The sequence below is a fragment of the Trichechus manatus genome, unplaced genomic scaffold (assembly GCF_000243295.1).
Source record: "Trichechus manatus latirostris isolate Lorelei unplaced genomic scaffold, TriManLat1.0 scaffold00005, whole genome shotgun sequence".
Lineage (NCBI taxonomy): Eukaryota > Metazoa > Chordata > Mammalia > Sirenia > Trichechidae > Trichechus > Trichechus manatus.
In genome coordinates this window covers 14,871,402-14,896,491 of record NW_004443941.1, presented here as the reverse complement: position 1 = coordinate 14,896,491, position 25,090 = coordinate 14,871,402, and the positions used below count along the sequence as shown (strand labels likewise).

The following is a 25,090-nucleotide window of genomic DNA, read 5'->3' as shown; positions in this document are numbered from 1 at the left end:
GGTTACTACTGGACGCGACCGGGCCGCGCAGCCGAAGCCCCAGCCCAGAGGCGCGGGGAGGCGCTCTGGGTGCTGCTGCTGCTGGTGCCCTCCCGTCGCCGCCCGGGCCTCTGCTGTCACCCAGGCTCCAGTCGCCGCCTGTGCCCCCGCCTACCCCACCGCCCGCGTGTGCGCCCCAGCCTGGACGCCGTCCCCGGCCCGGTCTCCACTTCTCGGCCGCTCCGCCCATGACAGCACCCGGTCGAAGATGGCTGCGAAGGGCGCGCACAGCGCCCACCTGAAGGTGGAGGGCGAACTGGAGCGCTGCCGCGCGGAGGGCCACTGGGACCGCGTGCCTGATCTGGTCCGGCAGCTGCAGACGCTGGTCCTGACCGGCAGCGGAGGCAGCCGGCGAGGCAGCCCGAGCGCCGGGTTCACTGCTCAGGACACCGGTGAGAGAGGGAAGGGGCTGGTTCACAGGCACCGAGCGCGCGAAACGCGCAGCCTCCTCTTGGAAGCGCGCCCAGACTGTCTCTGGCCAGCGATGGTCGCCTTCGGGGTTACCCTCCCTGCAATGCTGGTTTTATGTGCAGCCAGTATACTTAGGAAGGTTCTTCTGCCCCAGAAGAAAATCACAACCAGGTTGGGTGCTTTGGGGGAAGAGAGAAAATAGGCTTTCTTCTCTGCCTTCATGTTAGTAACTCCGTCTACCGTGAAATGCTGGTACCTGCACGTATCGGTGCACGAGCTGGACCCTGTCCCCCTCGGGTCTGGGGGAGGTTCTCTGAACTCCCATCAGGTGAAGGCTATGACTGCCTGGCTTCATTCTGGCTCTCTTCGTCCTCCCTCCTTTTCCCCAAAGTAAGTTGAAAACGGAGCTCGGTTCACAGCGAATATGGCGAAGAGGCCTGGCAAACCTCAGTTTCCTTACCGTGGTCGAACCCGGGACCCATCCAACCCTGGCAGTCGCCGGCTTTAGCAATAGGGCTGGTTTGGCTGGGCTGGGCTGGGCTCTTGTGCTGGGGCGGGAAAGCACCTTGAAGGGGCAGTGGGGAACACCCCGCCCCAGTCTCCAACTTCAAGTCCTGTTCCTGGGGCCTTCAGCCCAGCCTGCAGAGCCCTTCCTGCGCCCCCTCTATGCATAGCCACTTCGGAGCCTTTGTGGAAGGAAACAAAAACCCATTGCTTTTGATTCCATTCTGACTCATAGCGACCCTATAGGGCAGGGTAGAACTGCCCCCACAGGGTTTCCAAGGCTGTAAATCTTTACGGAAGCAGACTGCCACGTCTTCCTTTTTCCCGCGCAGTCTTTCTCCCGCGGAGCGGTTGGTGGATTCGAACCGCTGACCTTTTGGTTAGCAGCTGAGCGCTTACCCGCTGCACCACCAGCGCTCCTTTTGTGGAAGGAGGCAGGGCGTAAATAAATACAGATACACAGAGTTTTTAAAGAGTGCCCAGCCTGTGGGAAAGACAGAATAACAGAATAATAATAATAATAATAATAATAGTTAACACTTCTCTGGCGCTCACTGTGTGCCAGGCACTGTCTCAAGCACTTGAATCAACTCATTAACTACTCACAACAACCCCATGAGGGGGGACTCTTGTTTCCCCACTTTATAGATAAGGAAACTGAGGCACACAGAAGTTAACTTGACCCCCCAGCCCATAAGTTGAACCCAGGTTTCTGAATGCATTCTTCTAACGGCTAGTACTACTACCTCTCAAAGATGTATCGCACGAACTCCCTGCTCTTGAAGAGCTGGCACAGTGGATGGGGAGACAGGGAGTTTGTCAGAGGGCAGTGTTCTGTTAGATTGTGCAGCTCAGAGAAAGCGGAGAAGGCTTCAGGGAAGCAGCAGAATGTGGACTGGCGCCTGATGGGTGTTTGTAAGGGCAGGGTTTGCGTGGCCACAGAGGAGGGTAGGTGGCAGGATGGACAGTCGGTTTGAGGCTTTGCGGCAGGTCTCAGCATGGCAATGAGGGCTAGTGGCCAGAGCTGAAGGCACATGTTTGGAAGAAGCTGGTGAGCCCCCATCTTCTAGGGCAGAATGGATAAATTGAAGGTTCCCCTCTTTGCCCTCTGTGGGATGATGGGCTGGGATGGGGCTGATGAGGGTGGCAGTGAGAACTAATCCACACAGAGGGCATTGACGCCTGGGTCAATGGGAATGTGAGCGAGGGAATGCAAATGAGGCTGGCACCACAGAGAAACGTGCTGGGCCCAAAACAGGACAGGCTGTGTTTCCTAAGCTTGTCTTCAGGGGTCTTAAGGTCGAGCAGTTAATAGGTATCCCAAGAAGAAAAGGTTTGAGGAGCCAGTAAGTTTGGAAATTGGAAATAATGGATTCAATAATATTTAAGCGACCTTTTTTTTCAACTGCAGGACTTCTCAGAGCCTTTATTGTGCTCACCTGCATGTAATTTACAAACCAGGTTAGAGTATGTTGTGTTGTTGTCAGGTGCCATCGAGTCAGTTCCGACTCATAGCGACCCCATGTACGAAACACTGCCCGTTCCTGTGCCATCCCACAATCGTTGCTATGTTGCAGCCACTGTGTCAATCCATCTCATTAAGGGTCTTCCACTTGTTTGCTGATCCTCTGCCAAGCGTGATGAGATGCCCTTCTCCAGGGACTGGTCCCTCCTGATGACATGTCCGAAGTACATGAGACAAAGTCTCTCCATCCTCCCACCTAAGGAATATTCTGGCTGTACTTCTTCCAAGACGACTTGTTCATTCTTCTGGTATATTCCATGGTATATTCAGTATTCTTCGCCAACGCCATAATTCAGAGGCATCAGTTCTTCTTCGGTCTTCCTTATTCATTGTCCAGCTTTCTCATGCATATGAGGTGATTGAAAATACCATGGCTTGGGTCAGGTGCACCTTAGTCCTCAAAGTGACATCTTTGCTTTTTAACACTTTAAAAAGGTTATTTGCAGCAGATTTGCCCAATGCAATACGTTGTTTGGTTTCTTAACTGCTGCTTCCATAGGCGTTGACCTTGAATCCAAGTAAAATGACATCCTTGACAACTTCATTATTTCTCCATTTATCTTGATGTTGCTTATTGGTCCAGTTGTGAGGTTGGAGTGTAAATACCACATTTTCCAAACTTGCCTTGACCACATTCTGCGCAACACTATTTGGAGACACTGGTATGGTTCTAGTTTATAAAGTGCTTTCTCTCTCTTTTAAAGACTTGGAAACAACCCTGTGAGGAGGCCGGGAGTTACTGTCTCCATTTTAGAGACAGAGACACCAAGGCCCAGGGAGCCGTGTGTGGACCTGTACCCCAGCTTGGGTGCCTGCCTCCACGCTCACTAGTGACAGAGTGGGGGCCACAGAGCCTGGGAACTGTAGGAACTGACCCGTGCAGGGAAGGTGGTTTAGCCACAATGGGATGTCTCCTGCCCACTTTTGGGTTTGGGTCTGTGAGTGAATTTTCTCCTACTATTGACTCCAGATACACCATCCCCAATTCACATTTGGGGTGCATTTTGGATTGTCTGCTATTTCGGTTCTCTCTCCCATGGGGTTCCTCAATCACGCAGGGAATTGAGAGCCTGTTCTGTTTTTGGGGTGTTGATGCTGTCCTCACTGTGGCCCAGGAGGGGGGTTCTTAAAGCCCCACCTGACCTGTTGAATCAGTGACTGGAAGCTTCAAAGCTACATAATTTGTGGGAGGGGAAGGAAGGTGCTGAGGGGGCAGTTGATCCCCACTGAGGCCCTGAGGCCTGGCTGTGTCCCTGAGGTTTCCTACAGAAGCTAAAAATAGCTCCGGGAGCTCAGACTCCGCTCCAGGTGGACCAGGAGGTGAGGACAGAGCTGTGGGGGCCTCTTCTGGTCTGGTGGGAGTGGGGGGTCAGGAGATGCTTAAGCATACCCACACTCTTTTCCTGTTTGGGGAGGTGCTCCACCACCCTAAGGGGAAGGCAGTTGCCACTGTTTGTACGTTTTCATTGAAACTCACATCCGGTTCAGATCTGGTCAGGATGGCAGCCCAGGAACCCTGCAGTGTGACTGGCTCTGATGGAGGATTATTTTAGTAACACAAAGAGCCCGGCCACATGGCTAAAAAGAAGAGAAAACTTTATAGTGAAAAATTTCAAAAACTTAAAAAAATGAATCCCATCTACACATCAACCAGCTTCAATGATTATGAACTCCTGAACAGCCACCACCCATTTCTCCCCCACTTTTAAATATTTCAGTGTATGTTTATTAAATAAGAACTCTTTTAAAAAATATAATTACAAAACCATTATCATACCCCTCAAAAATCTAATAATTAAATTCTACAGTTGCTTTGTTAGAATCAGGATCCAAATAAGGTCACACATGGCATTTGTTTGATGTCACATGTCTGTCCCTCTATCTGTCCCTCCATCTATCCATCTCAAGTCTGTAGTCCCTGCCCCCCGTATTTTTCAGTTTTTTTGAACCGAGTGATTTTTTTTTTTTTTTTAAACTGGAGGCTGTTCTGAGCATTTTTCTAGTTTAAGTTAGAGCGGGTGTGTGGGGGACAGGTGGCCTCTAACTAGTTCCAGCCTCTTCCTCCTCTCGCCATGGTTGGAAGGTCCCAGCCCTCAGCAGTCCTGTGGGGTGAGCAGCTGCAGAAACCACTGTGCCCCCATTTGACCTAGTGGGAAGGGCCTGCTTGGAGACCCTGGCCTGGCAGGCTGGCCCAGGTCTTCAGATTGCAAAGCCACAGGCTGTGGAGAGAGGAACACCACCCTCCAAACATGGGGTCTGGGGAGAAGGCAGGTGTCTTTGAAGTGGGTCCCTGTGGCCTAGGGTCCTGAGAGAGACCTGGAGAGGATCAGGAGCTGTGAGGACTGTGAGGAAGACAGCTACCAAAACCCAACCAAACCCTTGGCTGCCCGGTCGCTTCTGTCTCATAGGGTGGGTGGGGAGCCTTGGTGACCATGGGGTGGTTGATTTCCCTTCGGGCCTCTACTGAGGGCGGGGGGCCTGGGCTGCCAGAATCACACCCAGGCTCTGGTTTGCTGTCTGTCAGGAGGGTCTCCCGAATGCCCCCTGGGAGGGGAGACGCTGGACACTGTACCCAAACCTGGATAGCAAGTAGTTTTTGGAAAACAGGATGATAAAAAGCAACTTGTTTTGCAGAAGGACCGGAAAGCCTCTATCCACCTGGATTTTATTTAACAACTGAATGTCTAGAACTTTTAATTCCAAAATGTCTTTCAGTTCCGTAAACTGGCCAGTTGAGGATCGTGACATGAAAGAAGAGGGGAAAGGAAGAGAGAGAGATGTGGGGGAAGGAGGAGAGTTGGTCAAAGGAAAAAGAGAAATGAATTCCTGGCGCCTACTGAGTGTCTGCTCAACAAAAACAAACAGACTGAGTGGAGAAGTGAACAGGGAGGGGGAAAGGCTCAGGAGAACGACCTGAAATGTTAGTAATGAAATTGAAACTCACAGGTATATGAAAATGAGAACAATTCTCATATCTGCCCTTGGAATTGCTTTTTTTTTGCTATTGGTTTTTAATCTACTGTTTACAGCTCTTCGACTGTTCTTTGTTTCTAAACTGCCAGAAGCTCTGCTCTGCATGGGATTCAGGGGAGACAGATTATTCTTTGGATTAGGTAACTGTGACCCTAACAATATTACACTGCATTCAATGTTGGCTGAGATATAGCTATCCAGTGATTTGGATAGTGATTGAAGCCAGTGATTATTTTCCTCTACTGTTGTGAAGGCATGAATCACCCAAAAATCTTCCACACGGGACTCTGGAACCTCATACATGCACGTGTGTGCATGTGAGTGATAGGTGTGTGTATGCTTGCAACAGAACGCTACTATTCTACTCACACTTCCTGTGGCTGAAGCTGTTATGACTGATGGAGGGACAAGGGGTGGAAAACTGCAGACACTGAGGGCTCCCCTCTGGCTCTTTCAGGTGTCACCATCACCTCCATCATGTTGTGATGGAACTGGTCATGGGGAGAGAAGGGGCTCTTAGTCCCCCAGGCCTGGGTTGAAATTCTAGCCCCACCTCCCCCACCCCCCTGCTGAGTGTATCCTTGCTCTTTCGTACACAATTCAATCCATAACAGTAGGTATCATTCCCACTGAACAGATGACAATAAAGATGGCATTTCCTGAGCACTGACTATGCACCAGGCACATTAAGTTCAGTGTTGTGCAACCATCCTCATTATCCATTTCAAAAAATTTTAATCACCCTTAACAGAAACTCAGTACTTCTTAAGCAATAACTCCCCTTTTCTCCCTCCCACCTGCTTCTGCTAACTACTAATAAACTTTGGTCTGTATGCATTTGCCTGTCCTAGAGATTCCATATAAGTGAGAGCATAGAATATTTTCCGTTTATGTCTATTTCACTCCACGTGTCTTCAAGGTTCATCCATGTACCAGAAGGTCGTTTCTCTTTATGGCTGAATAATACTCCGTTGTGTGTATATATGACATTTTGCTTATCCATTCATCTGTTGATGGACACTTGGGTTGTTTCCACTTTTTGGCTATGTGAGTAGTGCTGCAGTGAACACTGGTGTACAAGTATCTGCTTGTACCCCTGCTTTTCAAGTTTTTTGGGTGGTATGAGTTGGAATAGACTCCATGGCAACAGGTTATGGTAATTCTATGTTTAACTTTTTAAGGAACCAGCAAGCTTTTCCACGGTGGCTGTACATTCCCACCAGCAATGCACAAGTCCCAGTTTCTCCACATCCATGCCAACACTTGTTACTTACTAAATTATTTTTCTGATATAAGCCATCCTAGTGGGATTGCTCATTCTGTTGTACGTAAGGTTGCTATGAGTCAGAACTAACTCTACGGCTCTGAGGGAGAAAGGACCTGGCCATCTGTTCCCGTAAAAATTACCCATTGCCCTTGAGTCGATTTCGACTCACAGTGACTCTACAGGACAGAGTAGAACTGCCCCATAGGGTTTCCAAGGCTGTGATCTTTATGGAAGCAGACTGCCACATCTTTCTGCCATGGAGTGGCTGGAAGGTTTGAACTGCAGACCGTTTGGTTAGCAGTCAAACGCTTAACGACTACGCCATGCCCTTTTCCTTAAAAGACTACAGCCTAGAAACCCAATGGGGAAGTTCTACTCTGTCCTGTAGGGTCCCTATGAACTGGAATTGACTCATCCACACACAACAACGACTTAGTGATCTCAAATATCTTTTCGTGTGCTTATTGGCCACTTGTTTATCTACTTTGGAGAAATGTCTATTAAAATCTTTTGTCCACTTTTTAATTGTTTTTTTTTTTTTATTATTGTTGTAGAAGTTTTTTATAGATTTTGGATCCTAGACCCTTATCAGATGTATAATTTACAAATATTTCTTACACTGTGTGGACTATCTTTTCACTTTCTTGGTAGTATCTTTTGAAGCATAAAAGTTTTTAATTTTGAAGAAGTCCTGTTTATCTATTTGTTTCTTTTATCACCTATGCTTTTGGTGTCATATCTAAGAATTCATTGCCAAATCCAAGGTAATGAAGATTTTCCCCTATGTTTTCTTATAAAAGCTTTGTGGTATTATTTTTTATATTCAGGCCATTGGTTCATTTTTGAGTTGATTTTCATATATAGTGTGAGGTATGGGTCCAACTTCATTCTTTTGCATGTGGAGATCCAGTTGTCCCAACACCATTTATTAAAGAGACTGTTCTTTCCCCATTGAATGGACTTCATACCCTTGTCAAAAATCAATTAACCTGAGATGTATGGGTTTGTTTCTGGACTCTCAATTCTATTCCATTAGTTTATATTTCTGTCCTTATACCAATACCAGTCTGTTTTGATTACTGTAGCTTTATAGTATAAGAAAGTATGAGTGCTCCTACTTAGTTCATCTTTTTCAAAAGAATTACCTATTGCAGTTCCACTTGAATTTGAGGATCAGCCTTTCCATTTCTAGAAAACAAAAAACAAAAAAAAAAAAAGATTGGAATTTTGATAGAGATTGCATCGAATCTGTAGACCGCTTTGTGTAGCACTGACATCTTAATGTTAAGTATTCCAATCCATGAACACAGATATCTTTCCATTTATTTACGTCTCCTTTAATTTCATTCAGCAATGTTATAGTTTTCAGCGTATCCTGATCTTGTATCCTGTTACTGCTAAATTCATGAATTAACTGTAGTAGCTTGTGAGGATGACACAGGACTGGGTAGTGTTTCCTTCTGTTGGACATAGGGTTGTTTTGAGGCAGAACCAACTCAATGAGACCTAACAACAACAGCAGTAGCTTTCTAAGGAGCCCTGATATTGCAGTGGTTAATCACTTGGCTGCTAACCAAAAGGTCAGTGGTTCGAACCAACCAGCTACTCCGTGGGAGAAAGACGTGACAGTCTGCTTCCATAAAGATTATAGCCTTGGAAATCCTATGGGGCAGTTCTGCTCTGTTCTATAGGGTTGCTATGAGTCGGAATCAACTGGATGGCATGGAACAACAACGACAGAACTTCCAGTGCAGTGGTGAATGGGAGTGGTGAGAACAGACATTCTTGTCTTGTTCCTCATCTTTCAGGGGAAAGCTCTTAGTCTTTCTTCATTTAGTATGTTCTTCACTGTGGGTTTTCATAAACACACTTTATCATGTTGAGGAATTTCACTTTGATTCCTATTTTGTTGTGTGTTTTTATTATGAAAGAATATTGTATCTTGTCAAATCCCTCTTCTGTATCAATGAGATGACCATGTGGTTCTTTTCCTTTGTTCTATGACTGTATTACATTGATTGATTTTCTTATATTGAGCCATCTTTGCACTCCTGGGATAAATCCCACTTGGTCATGGTGTATAATCTTTTTAACATAGTGTTGGATTCGGTTTGCTAGTAGTTTGTTGAGAATTTTTGCATCTACAGGTAGTCCCCAGCTGAACGACAGGGTTCTGTTCTGTTGTCTTAAGTATTTAGTGCTGCTATAACAGAAATACCACAAGTGGATGGCTTCAACAAACAGAAGTTTATTTTCTCACAGTCTAGTAGGCTGAAGGTCCGAATTCAGGGCATCAGCTCCAGGGAAAGGCTTTCTCTCTCTGTCAGTTTTGGAAGAAGGTCCTTGTCATCAATCTTCCCTTGGTCTAGGAGCTTCTCCGCACAGGAACCCTGAATCCAAAGGACACGCTCTGCTCCTGGTGCTGCTTTCTTGGTAGTATGAGGTCTCTATGTCTCTCTGCTGTCTTCTCTCCTTTATGTCTCAAAAGAGATTGGCTCAAGACACAATCCAGTCTTGTAGATTGAGTCCAGCCTCATTAACATAACTGCTGCTAATTCCATCTCGTCAGCATCATAGAGATAGGATTTACAAGACATAGGAAAATCACATCAAATGGTAAAATGGTGGACAATCACACAATACTGGGAATCATGGACTAGCCAAATTGATAAACATATTTTTTGAGGACACAATTCAATCCATGACAGATGAGTTCATTGTAAATCAGTTCTGATGTAAGTCAAATACCTCTTTTGTTTTTTTTTTTAGTTTTCACTATTATTGCTTTTTATTATCTTTGAACATCTGCAAGTGAACATCTGAGAATAATAACATCAGCAAATTATGTGCTGCAACACTGTATGCAGTACATATTACTGACAATAAGATGTACAAAAAACTCCCCAAAAAACAGATGGTTGTAAGTGCGATTTGTAGTAATTCGAATACGTCGTAAGTGGGAGGCTACCTGGTATATTCATAAAGGATATTGGTCTATAGTTTTCTTTTCTTGTATCTTTGGCTCTGTTATCAGGGTAATTCTGACCTCATAGAATGAGTTTGGAAGTGTTCCTACCTCTTCAGTTTTTTGGAAAAGTTCTAAGAAGGATTAGAGTCAATTCTTCTTTAAATGTTTGGTACCCTACCCCTTGGTTTTACAGATGCAAAATAAATTCGAAGGGGAAAGCAGTTTGCCCAGGGTCACACAGCCAGGTTCTAACTCAGGAATGCTGCTCTGGTCTAGGTGTCCAACGCTAAGTAGCCCAGCCCTCTCCTAGCTGAAATTTGGAAATGGAGAGAAAAGATTGGCTTTCATTCCTGGATTGATTTAATGTTTATTTTCGGTTAGGTAATGTAGTCACATGGTTCAAAATTCCCAAGGTACCAGAGTCAAGAGTGACCAGCCTCCCTGCCATCTCTGCTTTGCCGATAAGCTCGCAAGGTTATCCACCGTTTGTGTATTCTTTCACATATTTTCATGTATAAACACACAGTGGCATATTATGTACGCTGGTGTATACTTTGCTTTCTTATCAATTTATCCTGGAGCTCCTCATTCCATAGCAGCACATACAGAGCTTCCTCATTCCATTATATTCCATTTTTATGACCGCATGGTGTCCTGTTTTGTGACGCACCATGTTTTATACATCACTCCCCTGTTGATGGACGTCCTGAGAGCGAGTGGCATCCCTGGGAAGGTTGTGGACTAAGAATGCTGTCCCAGCAGCAGAAGAAGCACTGGGAAAGGGTGGGACCAAACAGACATTCCTTGAGACGTTTGTGGGATGTAATTTAACTCCCTGAGCTTTATGGCTTCCTTGTAGGGTAGTTGAGAGGATCTGACTCATTTGACTGATATTTATTGGACATTTCTGCTGAGTGATGGAGTCCCTGGGTGGTGCAAACGGTTAACAAGCTTGCTGCTAACCGAAACGTTGGTGGTTTGAGTCCACCCGAAAGAGCCTCGAAGAAAGGCCTGGTGATCTACTTCTGAAAAATCAGCCATGAAAACCCTCTGGAGCACAGTTCTACTCTGACACACATGGGGTTGCCATGAGTTGACGTCAACTCAGTGGCAAATTTTTTTTTTTTAATACCAAGTGATGGGGTTGGCTGTCACCCTTGTTGCTGATGAAAGGAGTGAGCCAGTCACATAGAGCACAGTGACCTGAGGCTGTTGTGAAAGCACACACATAGACCTCAAACCCTGCACGCTGACGCCTGGCTCCCACCTGAGTCCCTCCTCTGCTGCAGGTAGCAGGAACATGGTGGTCACAAGGCTGGAGCTCTCAGTGTGGCAGAGGGCAGCAGCATATGAGACCAAGCAGCATGCTATCGCCTGCCAGGCGGTATGTCCGCAGATGAGGGGACGTACGTGAGCACTCTCTGGAAACCATGTCCAAGGACTTGCCTTGCTACACAAGTAAATCTGCTTCCCACTTTAGCTCTTTACTTTGGCTGCTGGCTTATCCCCGGGTCATCGTAAAACACCTTAAAAATGGAGAAAAACGTTTGTGGTTATACAGAAACGAGGAGCACGTGAAAACGCATTATTAGGCCGTCTCATATGTTTTCCCTCTTCAGCAGTTTGAGGAGAATTCTTTCTTGGGTTGAGAACTTATTACCACACAGGGCGTAGGTATGGTTTTGTCCTTCATTTTAAATTCTGAAATTCTGGGAATTTGTCCCAAGTCCGGGGAACTCTGCCTCCCCAGCCAGAAAATAAATGCAAAAGGGACATTTGTAACGTGACCATGGTAAAGTACCCATGTTTTTTCTTTGAAGGCTAAATCTGTGGAAAATGGACCTTTCTTTATTTTCTTGGCTCTGAGTCATCTGTGAACTGGGGGCAAGAGGGGTGGCAGGCACAGGGGCACGTACCGCTTTCCACATCGACCTTTCTCAGGGGTTCACTGGCCTCACTCCCCGCTTTGACTCTGCCCTGTCTTTCAGATGACTTTGGGAAATTGCTCCTGGCCGAGGCCCTCCTGGAGCAGTGTTTGAAGGAGAACCATGCCAAGGTAAAAGACTCCATCCCTTTGTTGGAGAAAAATGAGCCGAAGATGAATGAAGCCAAGAATTTTCTGAGTAGTATCCTTAGCCACGGGAAGCTGTCGGTAAGTCATCAGTCCTCCCAGCCTGGGCCTCCTCTGCCCTCTCCCGACCTCCCATCTGCTGTCAAGCCCTTCCTGGACCATTTGGTTACTAGAACAACAAGCCCCTCTTAAGGCTTGACCCTACGCTGTTCGGTAAACACTAGCCACTTGTGGCTCTTAAGCACTTGAAATGTGCCTGGTATAAATTGAGATGTGCTGTGAGTACAAAACACACACTGGGTTACAAAGACTTTGTATAAAACAGAATGTAAAATATCTCTATAATTTTCTATATGGATTACATGTTGAAATGATAAAGCTTTGTATAGGTTGGATTAAATAAAACATGTTATTAAAATTAATTTCACCTATTTCTATCATTTTTAATGTGACTGCTAGAAAATTTGAAGTTACATATGTGGCTCACGTTTGTGACTTACGTATATGTATCTATTGGATAGCACTGGGTTGACCTAATATGTACCTGGCCCTTTGGGGTCTTGGAGGGTCACAGGGACATAAGACCGCAGTGAGCCTGTGATCTAGTTGGAAGCAGGTACATGCAAAACTGGCTAGTGAGGAAAGAACTCACTAATAGGGCAAGCCAGTTTACGTCCGTGTGTATTAATTGAGTACCTACTGTATGCAAGGTACTAAAGAGGCATAAAAAAAACAAAAAACAGTTGCCATCAAGTTGATTCCAGCTCATGGTGACCCCATGTGTGCAGGGTAGAACTGTGCTCCCTAGGGTTTTCATGACTGTGACCTTTCAGAAGCAGATCGCCAGGCCTTTCCCTAGGCACCTATGGGTGGGTTTGAACTGCCAACCTTTCGGCTAGTAGTCAAGCGCTTAACTGTTGGTGCCACCCAGGGAAGGTTACTGGTTTTAGGCTCCTCGGCAGGGATTGTTGTAGCTCCGGATGTTTGCACTGGGTTAAAATAGCTGCTTGACCTTGTGCACGTCCTTTGACCTTGTGGTCTCTGCGTTTCCTCATCTGCCAATTGAAAGTGTTGGACACAATGGGTGGGTTCCAAGCTTTTTCCCATCAAGACTCCCTTTTATTTTTTTCTTTCTAGTAGGCTACATTCAATTTTTTAAAAATTGTTTTTAAAATAACAAAAGTGATGTATGCTTGCTGTAAAAAATTCAACCAATAAACAACTAGTTTGAATAATAAATAAAAGTCCTTGTGTGCAGCCCCCAACCCCACGCCCACCTCCCTCCCCAGAGCTAAGCGTTCGTTACCCTTGGGTGTGGGTCCCGCTTTTCTGTACATTTACAAGCCTACATTCACACTTGGTGCTTTCCTTTCTTGTTAGAATCATATGAGGCATGTTTGACAACTTGCTGTTTTTCACTTAGAACTTTCTCTTGGCGCTTACTCCTTGCCAGTACCTCGTTCTTTGTATTGGCTGAATAGTATCCACATAAGTGTATTGAAAATTGTTTAGTCTACCATATCACATTTATTAAAAATATAAGTTTTATCATGTTTTATTAATCAAAGACATCCATAGGTACCAACAACAGTGAGAAATCCACTGTTATCCCAAATATATATATTTATTTCCAGAGCAGAGCAAAAAACTTGATGTTAATCAGGCAAAATAAAATGTTAAAAGAAGTTTGTAAGATTGCCTGTCTTACCCCAAAGGTCAAGATGTGTGTGGGGGTGATCTTTCTTGGCAGCAGATGAAAACTCTCGTGGATCCCCAAGCATCCTGAATAGCTCTGATAGAATGAGGAGGAGAGGTGGGGAACGTGGGGTCCTGGGACACCCATCTAGATGATTTTGAGGTCCTGTGGAGGTCAGTGAAAATGAGCCCCTTGTCATAGCCTCCTTTATCTAGGGACTGCCAGGCATTGCACTGTCTCTTTGATTCCTAAAGGTACCTGAGATGATGCCCTCTGTTATGGATTGAATTGTGTCTCCCAAAAATGTGTATCAACTTGGCTAGGCCATGATTCTCAGTATGGTGTGATTGCCATTTTGTCATCTGATGTGATTTCCCTATGTGTTATAAATCCTACCTCTGCTATGAGTTGGAATCCACTCAAGGGCAACTGGCTCTAGTTTTTTTGGTTTTATGTTAATGAGGCAAGATTAGAGGCAGTTATGTTAAATGAGGCAGGACTCTATCTACAATACTAGATTGTACCTTGAGTCAATCTCTTTTGAGATATAAAAGAGACAAGCCAGCAGAGAGACAGGAGGACCTCATACCACCGAGAAAGTAGTGCCAGGAGCAGAGCACGTGTCCTTTGGACCCAAGGTCCTTCACTGAGAAGCTCCTAGACCAGGGGAAGATTGATGACAAGGACCTTCCTCCAGAGCTGACAGAGAGAGAAAGCCTTCCCCTGGAGTTGGCGCCCTGAATTTGGACTTCCAGCCTCCTAGGCTGTGAGACAGTAAATTTCTCTGTCAAAGCCATCCAGTTGTGGTATTTCTGTTATAGCAGCACTAGATGACTAAGACACCACCCTTATCCCATTTCCAGGTGAAGAAACAGACCTGGGAAAGTTTAGTCACTTAGCCAAGGACCACAGTAGCAGGTGCGGGACTCGAACCCAGGCCTGTTTGCCTCCACATCCCAAGCTCTAATCCTTTTTGCCAATTCTTGGTGCTGCCTTCCAAAGTACTAGAGAGGAAATAATGACCAAGAAGCTTGGGTTACTGTTAACAATAAGGACAACACTCCTGCTTTTGTAGATCCCATTGTACATCGCTGAAATACTTCCTCATCTGTTCTTGCCTCTTAACCTGGGTTTCCATGTGAGGCCATTCTTCCGTTTTCATTGACAGAGACACCGAGGAACAAAAAGAATAGGTGACAGGCCTGATCCGCACAGCAGAGTGACAATTCCCCAGACTGACTGACTTCCTGCCTAGCGTCCTTCTTGACCAAGAACATTTCAAATTCAAATGCACAGGTCCTGCAGAATGTAGCCAGCTTTTTATTTTGCCAAGTAAGGGCATTAGAATAGCAAAAAAAAAAAAAAAAAACAACTAAGAAACAACCCAAAGTTCACCTTTCAGCCAAAGATTAGACAGGTCTATAAAACAAACAATAACACATGAGCAGCGTGCTTCTTAGGTCAGTCAAGTAGATGAGAACCAGATGGGCAACCCCTGCCCAAAAGCAAAGATGAGAAGGCAGGAAGGGACAGGAAGGCAGACGGATGGAAATGGGGAACTCAGGGTGGGGAAGGGGGAGTGTTGACACATCGTGGGGATTGCAACCAATGTCACAAAACAATTTGTGTATAAATTTGTCAAATGAGAAATTAATTTGTTCTGTAAACTTTCACCTAAAGCACAATCAAAACAAAAGAAAAAAACCAACTACAAAACTGTGCGACCTCCCATTGCCATCACTCCATAAAAGACAAAATATCTTAAGACCAAAAAGCAAGATGGCTAGACTTTCAGGATATAGGGCAGCCTTTTAAATAGTATAAATGTAGCTTTATGAACTGTCCACTGCATGTTCCCTCATTTTTCCCCAGCCTGGTGGAATCTCTGCTGTAGACCATCATTGGTCCACCACACTCTGTCATCATGCCCTGAAAGGTGTGCTTCTGAGCTTAGCTGTGCTTTCCCCCTTTGCAGTAGAAGAGGGTAATAATAATTACTCATACCCTGTATTTATCTAGCTCCTTTCTCACGAAGAGTTCAAAGCTCTTTTCTGGACTTTGCCTTACTAATGCTATCAGCATTGCTGTGAGGGAGTGAGGGAACCGAGGGCCCAGCAGGGAGGACGTGCCCATGGCTTGAAGCCAGTGGGGGAATGGCAGAGTCATTGCCCAGCGTGTAGGAACTGTGGGTCATATGCCTCTGAGGATATGAAGCTGTTGTCCCAGCCCAGGGAGTGGGTGGCCTATTTGGGAGGATCAGCAAATGCCCTTGAAAAATTCAGCATTTGAGAGTTAATCAATAGTCAGAGAGAGTATAAAGTCTGGCACGCAGGAGCCGAGTGAGTGGGCTACTTGGTAGGGATTTTTTTAGAATTCAGCAGTAGGAAGCTCACTGGTAGTCAGGGAGGTTTTGAGGACTGTAGGTGGTGGGCCTGAATGGGACCCCAGAGGATGGAAGAGGATTTGAATAGGCCAAAGGGAAGGGGAGATTGTTCCAGGTAAGGAACCTGTGTGAGCCAAGGCAAAGGAGGCAGAAAGTGTATTTACAAAACCCAAAAAGACGGCGCGGAAGGAGAATCTGGCTTCCTCAGAGCCTGGCTTCACCATGCTCTGTTTCTCTGAGTTGGCCTCTTAGAGGGCAATAACAGAAGGTGGGGAGTGGCTGAGGCCTCCTTTGAGGTACAGGTACCCCAGACACTTATCCCCCTCAGGGAGACAGGGGCAGCCCCTTCCTGCCAGGACAGAGGCCAGGGGTGGAGCCTGAGCTGCGACTCCAGGGAGTGATGTGAGCAGAGGGGATGCCTGTGTGGCAGGGGAGGGGCCAGAGCCTGGCCCAAAGGAGTGTTGGCCAACTGAGTACAGGAATGGAGGCCTCTAGTGCTGGGGGAGCTCGGGAGCAGGGCTGGCCCAGAATCCAAGGCCCGGACTCCCAGGCCTGCTGGCCCACCCTCACTAGTCAGCAAGTGGATGCTCTGGCTGTGAGCAGCGCCTGACCTAGGGGTGGGGTGGCCAGGTAGACCAAATCTCAGGCCCTAGCTAGGGGAGGTCCCAAGAGGCCTTGAGTAGGGGAGGGAAAGCAGGTTTGAATTTAGGCACTTTTGGCATCCTTGCTTCTGAGAACTTTCCCCCGCTTCTGATAAGACAGGAGGAGCGCCCAGCAGGCCCTCTCTCTTCTCTCTCTTGTCCCGTGCTGGTGCTGTCGATTCCTCTCGCCTCCAAGGCCCCATGGCAGCCATGGGCTGGAGGCTTCTTCCTCCAGGGTCTTCAGGTTCAGGGCCTCTCACGTGGACAGACTCTTTCCAAGGCCTTTTATTTTAGGTATAAATATATACCTGATTATGTATTTATAATTTTGCATTTGCTTTCTTAAAGAGGATCCCCCAGTTGTATAAGCTTCAGGCCCCACAACCCTTGTCTCTGCCCCTATCACGCCCATGAGCTCAGAACAAGTGCCCGACCTCCTGAGGGCCCAGCCTCTGGGAGCCTTTGAGGGTATCAGGAGAGAGAAGACAGAGCTTCTCATCTGCAGGCTGCCTGGAGTCTAGCTGGGGGCAGAACGCACACACACAGGAAACAGGGGCTCATACAAGAATTTCATTACGAGCCACGGTGTCCATCAGGGGCTGTGAGTGTGGGCAGAAGGGAAGCCGTCAGCATGTGCTGGACAGTCCAGGAAGGCTTCCGAAGGGAGTGGAGTTCTAGCAGGGTCTTAGGCAAATCGGCATGACTTGTGGCTCAGCGGGGGTGTTTGTCCCCGGGTACCCCCCGGGGTTGGGGTAGGAGCCTGCTAACGCGGTCCTTGTCCTTTCAGTCACAGTACCTGTGCGAGGCTGTGTTGATCCTGGGCAAGCTGCACTACATGGAAGGCTCGTACCGAGATGCCATCAGCATGTACGCGCGGGCCAGGATCGACGACATGTCCGTAGAGAACAAGCCCCTGTACCAGATGCGGCTGCTGTCCGAGGCCTTTGTCATCAAAGGTAGTTGTGCCCCACCCCCTCTCCCCTCCCCCCCACCCCTTGCGAACTTCTCACCACAATGTCCAGCTAGTTACGTTTTGGCCTCCCAGGTGCCTGGGTCAGAGGGCAGCCATGGGGCAGTGGATGCTGTTGAGGGTGGGCCTGCAGGGGCGATGTTCTAACACCAGGTAGTGCCCCGGGCATTGGCCGGCCAGAATGGATACCAGCCATGCCAGCACATTCCAGCTGAGTAGCCTGGTGCCCGGGCCAGGATGTCAGAACACTCATGTTTTCTGCTGGCTCTGTCGACGGCTGGTTACCCAGCTGTGTGCCTTTGGGCAAACCACTTCTTCACCTTTCTTGGCCCCAGTTTACTTCTCTGTAAGACAGGGCCTGTCATGCCTGCCCTCACCGGGTTACCATGACCAAGAGGAGTCAGCTGCGTGGTGTAATCAGGTTGAGAAGGGCTTACAGAGCTGTCAGGCTGGTCTAGTGACTGGCGTGGATCACAAGTTGGGTGCCCAGTGCTGGAGAGGAGTCTACCAGTCCTTGGGTATTAGTTGAGCACATGCTGTGAGCAGCCTAGCCAGCAGGTGTGGGGACCAGTGATGAATAGGTCAGAGCCACTCCTGCCTTGGGGGAGCTCAAAGCACTCCCGGGTTGGGGGGCACTCTGGGGGGTACTCAGGGAGAAGAGGCCAGTGATGTAGGCATTTCATGAGGGGGGCCATGGCTGACCCAGTTGGGATAGTGCCATTGAATGGCACCCTGCACGTGTTAAAGGTTAGTAAAAGCCCTACCCCAAATGTTGTGCTTCAGGCTCCTCTTCCCTGGATCCTGGGACCAGAGAACCTGAGGGGTGGCCCTTGCTGGCAGTGAGGTCCAGGAGCCCCTCTGCCCAGAATGTTGCCAAGAATCTTAGATGTTTGACCATCTTCCTATCCCAGCACAAACCAACCCCCAAAGAAAAGTCTAGATGCCTGTGTCTGTGTGGGGATTTGGTGCGTGGCATTAGCATAGAGTGCATGACACCTTCTTTTCTGTTATAGATAGGAGCATTCTCCCCATCTAATATATGGGGAAACTGAGGCCCAGGGGAGATAAGTACTTTGCTCAAAGTCAGCCAGAGATTAATGATGGAGTCAGGACTAGAACCTCAACTTTGGCCTTGGAATGTGAGGGATCCCCTTCTCCTCGCCCCACATTGTCCCTCACATGCACACTTCTCTGTCTCCTTGGGGTCCCGGTGGGGGTGACCATGACATCTGTAAGGGGTAGATCCTCTTCTGGCTCTGACTGGTAGGGTGTTTTTAAGTTGTATTATGGTGAAATATATATAACAAAACATTCGCCATTTCAATAACTTTTATGTGTACAATTCAGGGACATTAATTACATTCACCGTGTTGTGCAGCCATCACCACTATCCAATCCAATTTTTGTTCATCACCCTAAACAGAAACTCAGCGCCCCTTAAGCAATGACTCCCCATTTCCCATCCTATCTGTCCCAGTAACCACTAGTACATGTTGGTGGGAGTTCTTGAGTGTTGTTTGGCCATCCCTGGATCCTTGGGTCCCTCTCCCCATTGAGAGGTTGCTCATGCTGTCCCAGGAAATCCACCAAGATTACCCCTCTGGGCAGACCTCGTGCTATCTTGCAGGAGGGCAGGTGCCCATCTGGGATGGTCCAGTCTGTGTGTTGGGGGTCTTCTCACTTTGCTCTCTCATGCTCCTCTCTGCACCCCTGACGTAGGCCAGTCTTGGGGGTGATCTTCATTTGGGGCTTGGGTCTTTTAGGCCTCTTGGAGACTACTTCTTCTGTGACTCCCCGGACTGAACGCCCTTCCTTGGGTTTCCTTTGCAGTACTTCTCCCTGTCAACCTGGCTCGGTACATACTGCTCCCCCTCTCCTGCTCTCTACTCTCTCCAGCATGCCTCCAGCTTCTTGGGGGCACACAGTCCCGGTGGTCAGAGGTCCTGCAGGGGAGGTAAGGAGCCGGGCGCCGCTGCCCGGGCCGCTCAGACACAGGCTGTGCTAACTCCCACCCCCAGTCACTGCACGCGCCCACTGTCCTGCCTCCTCTCTGCCTGTCCTCCTGTCCTGTTGCAGTGACTGCTCCCTGCTGCTCGGCATGCTGAGGTTTACCTGCCTGTGTGTGCATGAGACCATGCACGTGGCCACTGGGGTGTGCACGATGCTAATTTTCTTGGGAGTGGGGGGAGGGGAGGTCCGGTGGGTCTCTCCTTGCAGAGAGAAGGGGCCACACCCAAAAGGGGGCAGGGATGGCTGATTGTTGGTCCTGAAGACATTTTATGAGCATGAGGGTGGTGGCAGCGGGAGGCTGCAGAATTCAGAGGAAAACGTGGTTTATTAAGCTCTCACTCCATGCCAGGTATGTCCTCACCTAACCCACACGGTAACCCTCTGAGTAGGTGTGCTCTTGACTGCCACGTGACAGATGAGGAGTTGAGGTTGGAAGAGGTGAAGTGACTCATGCGAGGTCCCACAGGAAGTGGTAGAGTCAGGGCTTGTAAACACCCTGTGGTACTGCTGCTCAGAATTTTAGACTGCAAAGAACTCTAGAAATGATCTAGGCCAGTACTTCATGTTACGGATGAGAGAACCGGGGCTGACAGAAGTGAAGCAGCTTTCCAGAGGACAGTTAGCTTGTGGCTGAACTGCAATCCTCCACCCTGAGTCATCCTGACCTTCAGTTTCTGGCTCTCTCCAGTTCCAGGTTGGAGCCTGACTCACCCACTTCCAAGGACTCCCCTGGCCACGCTGTTACACCACAGCTTTATTTACCTTTTTGCATTGGATTCTGTTCTGTTGTTCCATTTGGGCAGGGGATTTGGTTCTCAGGCGTACTTGGCTGGCGGGAGGAAGTCGGGGTGACATGAGGCAACGGAGCTTAGCAGGCCTGGCAGGGCCTCTTCCGGGGTCTGCCGGGAGGGTGGCGGGGGATCCAAGTATGGGTGTCTTCCTCATGGACGTTCCTGGTGGGGGAGTCAGGAGCAGACTCTGGGTCTCCTCACTCCCAGCCCCAAAAGACACAGTAACATATTCACTCACCCTGTTTCCCCTTCAGAGCAGAGGGACTTGGCAGGTGACCATCTGAGGCATCACCCACAGGACTCGGCCTTCCTCTGAAGTGGGAGGGATGCGGGTGAGACCCTAGGGCACATTCCGATTCTCAGAGAGGGCTTTAGACCTCAGGAGTTTGAGAGCAGGGGCGGTTGAAGCAGTCTTGGATTTCCCTTGCCTGAAGGGCATAAACATCCTGTGCGTGAATGTGTGTGTTTGGTGGTGGAGAGGGGCAGTAGTTATTGTCTGTAAGTAAAGTCTGTTTAGAAACAGTATAAAAACCACATATCTTTCTCTAAGGTAGAAAAATAAAACGCCTTCAGGGAAACATCTGTCATTTCCACATCCGAGTAGTCTCTGCCCAGCTCCCAGCATTCCTTGTTCTCTGACATGTTAGTCACACCTGTGCCCAGGCTGAGCGGCTCCATGTTGGTCCTGCTGGGATAGAGGACCGGATTTTAGGGCCATGTGGTGGCACCTGGAGGTGGCTAGGCCCCATCATAGAAGGAAGAACATCTAAGCTTTGATACCAACAGAGTTCAAGCAGACTCAAGGAAATTAGCTGCCCCACCACCACCGCCAGATTAGCAGCCATCACTACCATATACCCATCAATGGGACCAAAAATGGAGGATTAATCCTTGATACCTCTCTTTCTTTAAACCTCCCTAGCCAGTCCATCAGTAAGTCCTTTGGGCTTCCCAAATCTAATTACTCCTCTTCTCCACAGCTACGGTCCTGGGCCAGGCTACGGCCATCTCGCCAAGACCACTGCAGTAGCCTCATAACTGGTCTCCCACTCTCCCTTCTCTCCCTCTGCATCTTGTCCTCCACACAGCAGCCAGAGCCATCTTCCCATAGCAAACGGTCACATTGCTCCCCTGCTGAAACCCCTCCATGGTGTCCACTGCAATAAGGACAAAATTTAAACTCCTTATCCTGGACTTCAAGGACGCTGGGTAGTGCAAAGAGTTTGTGCTCAGCTATTAACTGAAAGGTTGGCAGTTCAAACCCATCCAGTGGTGCCACAGAAGAAAGGCGTGGTGATCTGCTTCCATAAAGATTACAGCCAGGAAAACCCCAAAGGGCAGTTCTACTCTGTAACACGTGAGGTTGCCATGAGTCAGAATCAACAGCAACGGGCTTGGGGTTTTTTTGTTTTTTGTTTTGGTTTCGGTGAGTTACTGAGCGGAAGAGAAGGACACCCTGGGAGTCTGGGTCAGGAGAACAGAGGGCATTAAAGTCAGAAGACTGGATCTAGTCCCAACTCTGGTACTTTTTAGCTGAGGGGTCTTGGAATGAATCTTTTCTCCCTGAATTAGAGTTTTCATGTGTAATTCTAGGGAAGGGTTAAAGGTCATTGTGAGCATCATTTGGAAACGTTTTCTGAGCATATACTCTGTTCTTTATAATGTCTATCATATAATTAAATTACCATGGCCTCCCAGTGAGGTAGGTATTGTTAGTGGCCCCGTTTTGCGTTTTGAGGAAACTGAGACATCTGTGTAAACATTTTGAGGTAATATTCTTCGAGCCTTCTTTCCTATATGTATGTATGTGGTTTTTTTCCCCACAAAAATAAGTTCATGCAGTTGTGTGTTATGATATGCTTTTTAAAGTTAATATCTTGTGAACTATTTTCCAATAAACATCTATATCACTTCTTAAACTACCTTCACAACATTTCATAGTCAGGATCTATCATGATTAAGCAAACCTGTCCTCTGACCCGTAGGTTAAATCTTATTTTTTGCCATTTATAAGCAATGCTTCAGTGAACGTCCTTGAAGCTAAATTTTTGCATACAGTATTATTGTTATTTTTAGGATAAAATTCTGAAAAGTGGAATTACTGAGTCAAAGGGTATGGACAGTTTGGAAGCTTTTTGACACATAGTGCCCAATTGCCCCCTTTTGAATGTAATTTGGGGGCATCCTTTCCACCTGGCCTTGAGGCTCCCCCACTGAGGGCTGAAACACTGACTTGCATTTCTTTCCTCCCCTCCTCCCCACCTGGGGTACCCACCTCTGGCCGTAGCCCTCTGTGGGCACTGTGGGTGCCCCATGCCCTTTGACTGATGGGTTGGTGGGAGGAAGGAGTCTGCTTGTCTGGATGAACCATCGCAGGGGAAGCTTTGTGTTCTTCACCTCTGTATCCAGAGCCCAAGGCTCCAAGGGTGGGGCTCCTGGGACATGGTGAGTCACCTCTGAGTGCAGAAGCCAGGACCAGCCTGCTGTTCAGCCCCAGGCTGTGCCAGGTTCAGCTTGCTTCCAAACCGAAAGTTCAGAGTTAATTAAAAAGCAAACCTCTTGAAGGAGGAACAGCTCAGAAAAGGAGGGTGAGAATGGTTGCACAGCTGAAGACTGTAATCAACGTCACTGAATTGTGCGTGTAGAAACTGTTGACTTGGTGTGTGCTTTGCTGTGTGTATTCTCAACAACAACAAAATAAATAAAATTTAGGGGAAAAGAAAAAGCAAACCTCTCTTGACTTGTAGAGCTGGGTGTCTTTACAGAAAAGGCTTCTGCCAGTGGGAACCATGAGGCAGTGCCCAGCACTTCTGGCAGCCTGCCTGCTGGATAGGGCTGCTGTACAGCCGCTGAGATCCATTGAGGGCTGAGAGGCCGGCTTCATCCTGGATCTAGTTTTGCGATTTGGCCTCTTGTGCAGAAATGGTGAAGCAGTCAAAGTCCCCGAGTGGGTTTCAGATCAGACCTTTGTGGACAGGAAAATGGACCTTCGTGTCAATCGGATAAGGCAAAAAGTCCCTTGTGTGGGCAAAACCAAGTGACTGACTGTGCCTTTGCTTAGGAAAAGCCGTGCCAGTCCAGGAACCTTCTGGTCTTATGTATGTTGGAAATTATTTTATAGAAGGACTACTTCAATGAAAATATTCCCTATGCTTTGATTATTTAAATCTCTGGACTCTTAATGCATTAGCACTGTTATTTGCATACAGTGAGCTACAAAAATCTTATAAGTGTATAATCTGATGAGTTGGATCAGTGTAAACACTCAAGTAACCAACACTCCAATAAAGACATAAAATATTTCCATCACCCCAGAAAGTTCCCTCAGGCCCTCCCTCCAGCCCCTCCTCCCCTCAACAACCTCTGGGTGATTTCTATTAATATAGACTAATTTTGCATTTCTTTGAACATCCTGTAAACCATACAGTAGGTACTTTTTACTTACCTGACTTCGTCTGTGCAACATAATTTCTGAGAGATTTGTCCATCATGTTGTGTATATCAAGTTTGTTCTTTTTTGATTTCTTAGTATTCCATTGTATAAATATACCACAATTTGTTTATTAATTCTCCAAGGACCACTTTTTAAATGGAGAGGGAGAAACCCCAATAGACTCTGCATTCGTCGTGAATGAATATATCCGTTTGTCTATTTGCTTGCTGCATGATAGGCCCCACGCTGTCACTGGGGTACAAAGGTCAATCAGAAATGGCAGAGAAGATGATTACAGTGTAGGAAAATGCGTAAACCATAGCTTGTTGTTATTAGGTGCCGTCCGGTCGGCTTTGATCATAGCAACCCCACATACAACAGAACGAAATGCTGCCCGGTCCTGCGCCATCCTCACAATCGTTGTTATGCTTGAACCCGTTGTTACAGCCACTGTGTCAATCCATCTCATTCAGGGTCTTCTTCTTTTTCACTGTCTACTTTACCAAGCATGATGTCATTCTTCAGGGACTGTCCCCTTCTGATAACATGTCCAAAGTATGTGAGATGAAATCTCACCATCCTCGCTTCTAAGGAGCATTCTGGCCATAACTTCTTCCTAGATAGGTTTATTCGTTCTTCTGGTAGTCCACAGTACATTCAATATTCTTTGCCAACATCGTAATTCAAAGACATTAGTTCTTCTTTGGTCTTCCTTATTTGATGTCCAGCTTTTTCATGCAGATGAGGCGATTGAAAATATCATGGGTTGGGTCAGGTGCGCCTTAGTCCTCAAAGTGACATCTTTGCTTTTTAACATTTTATTTTTAATTTTTTAATTTTTTTGTTGTTGTAGTTTAAATGAAGTTTACATTTCAAGTTAGTCTCCCATACAAAAATTTATACATATGTTGTTATGTGACCCTAATTGCTCTCCCCATACTGTGACAGCACACTCCTCCTTTCCATCCCTGACTCCCCATGTCCATTCAACAAGCTCCTAACCCTCTCTGCCTTCCCTTCTCACCTCCGGACAGAAGCTGCTGTTTAGTCTCTTGCATCTACTTGAGCTAAGAAGCACACTCTTCACGAGTATCACTTTATGACCCATAGTCCAGTCTGATCTTTGTCTGAAGAGTTGGCCGTGGGAATAGTTTTAGTTTTGGGCTAACAGAGAGTCTGGGAGTCATGTCTTCCGGGGTCCCTCCAGTCTCAATCAAACCATTAAGTCTGGTTTTTTACTAGAATTTGAGTTTTGCACCCACTTTTCTCCTGCTCTATCCGGGGCGCTCTGTTGTGTTCCCTGTCAGGGCGGTCATTGGTGGTAGCTGGGCACCATCTAGTTCTGGTCTCAGGCTGATGAAGTCTCTGGTTTATGTGGCCCTTTCTGTCTCTTGGGCTAATACTTTCC

General features: G+C 47.3%; 1 protein-coding gene across 1 annotated transcript in view; it reads left to right on the top strand.

Annotated features, from left to right (window-relative positions):
- Positions 1 to 140: 140 nt before the first annotated feature.
- Positions 141 to 25,090, top strand: part of TTC7A (tetratricopeptide repeat domain 7A) — a 148,938-nt gene continuing 123,988 nt past the window's right edge. Inside the window, exons 1-3 of the mRNA XM_004369487.3 lie at positions 141 to 431; positions 11,676 to 11,839; positions 17,266 to 17,434. Of these exons, the coding sequence (XP_004369544.1) occupies positions 248 to 431; positions 11,676 to 11,839; positions 17,266 to 17,434 (517 nt within the window). The 5' untranslated portion in view covers positions 141 to 247. The remainder of the gene's footprint in view (positions 432 to 11,675; positions 11,840 to 17,265; positions 17,435 to 25,090) is intronic.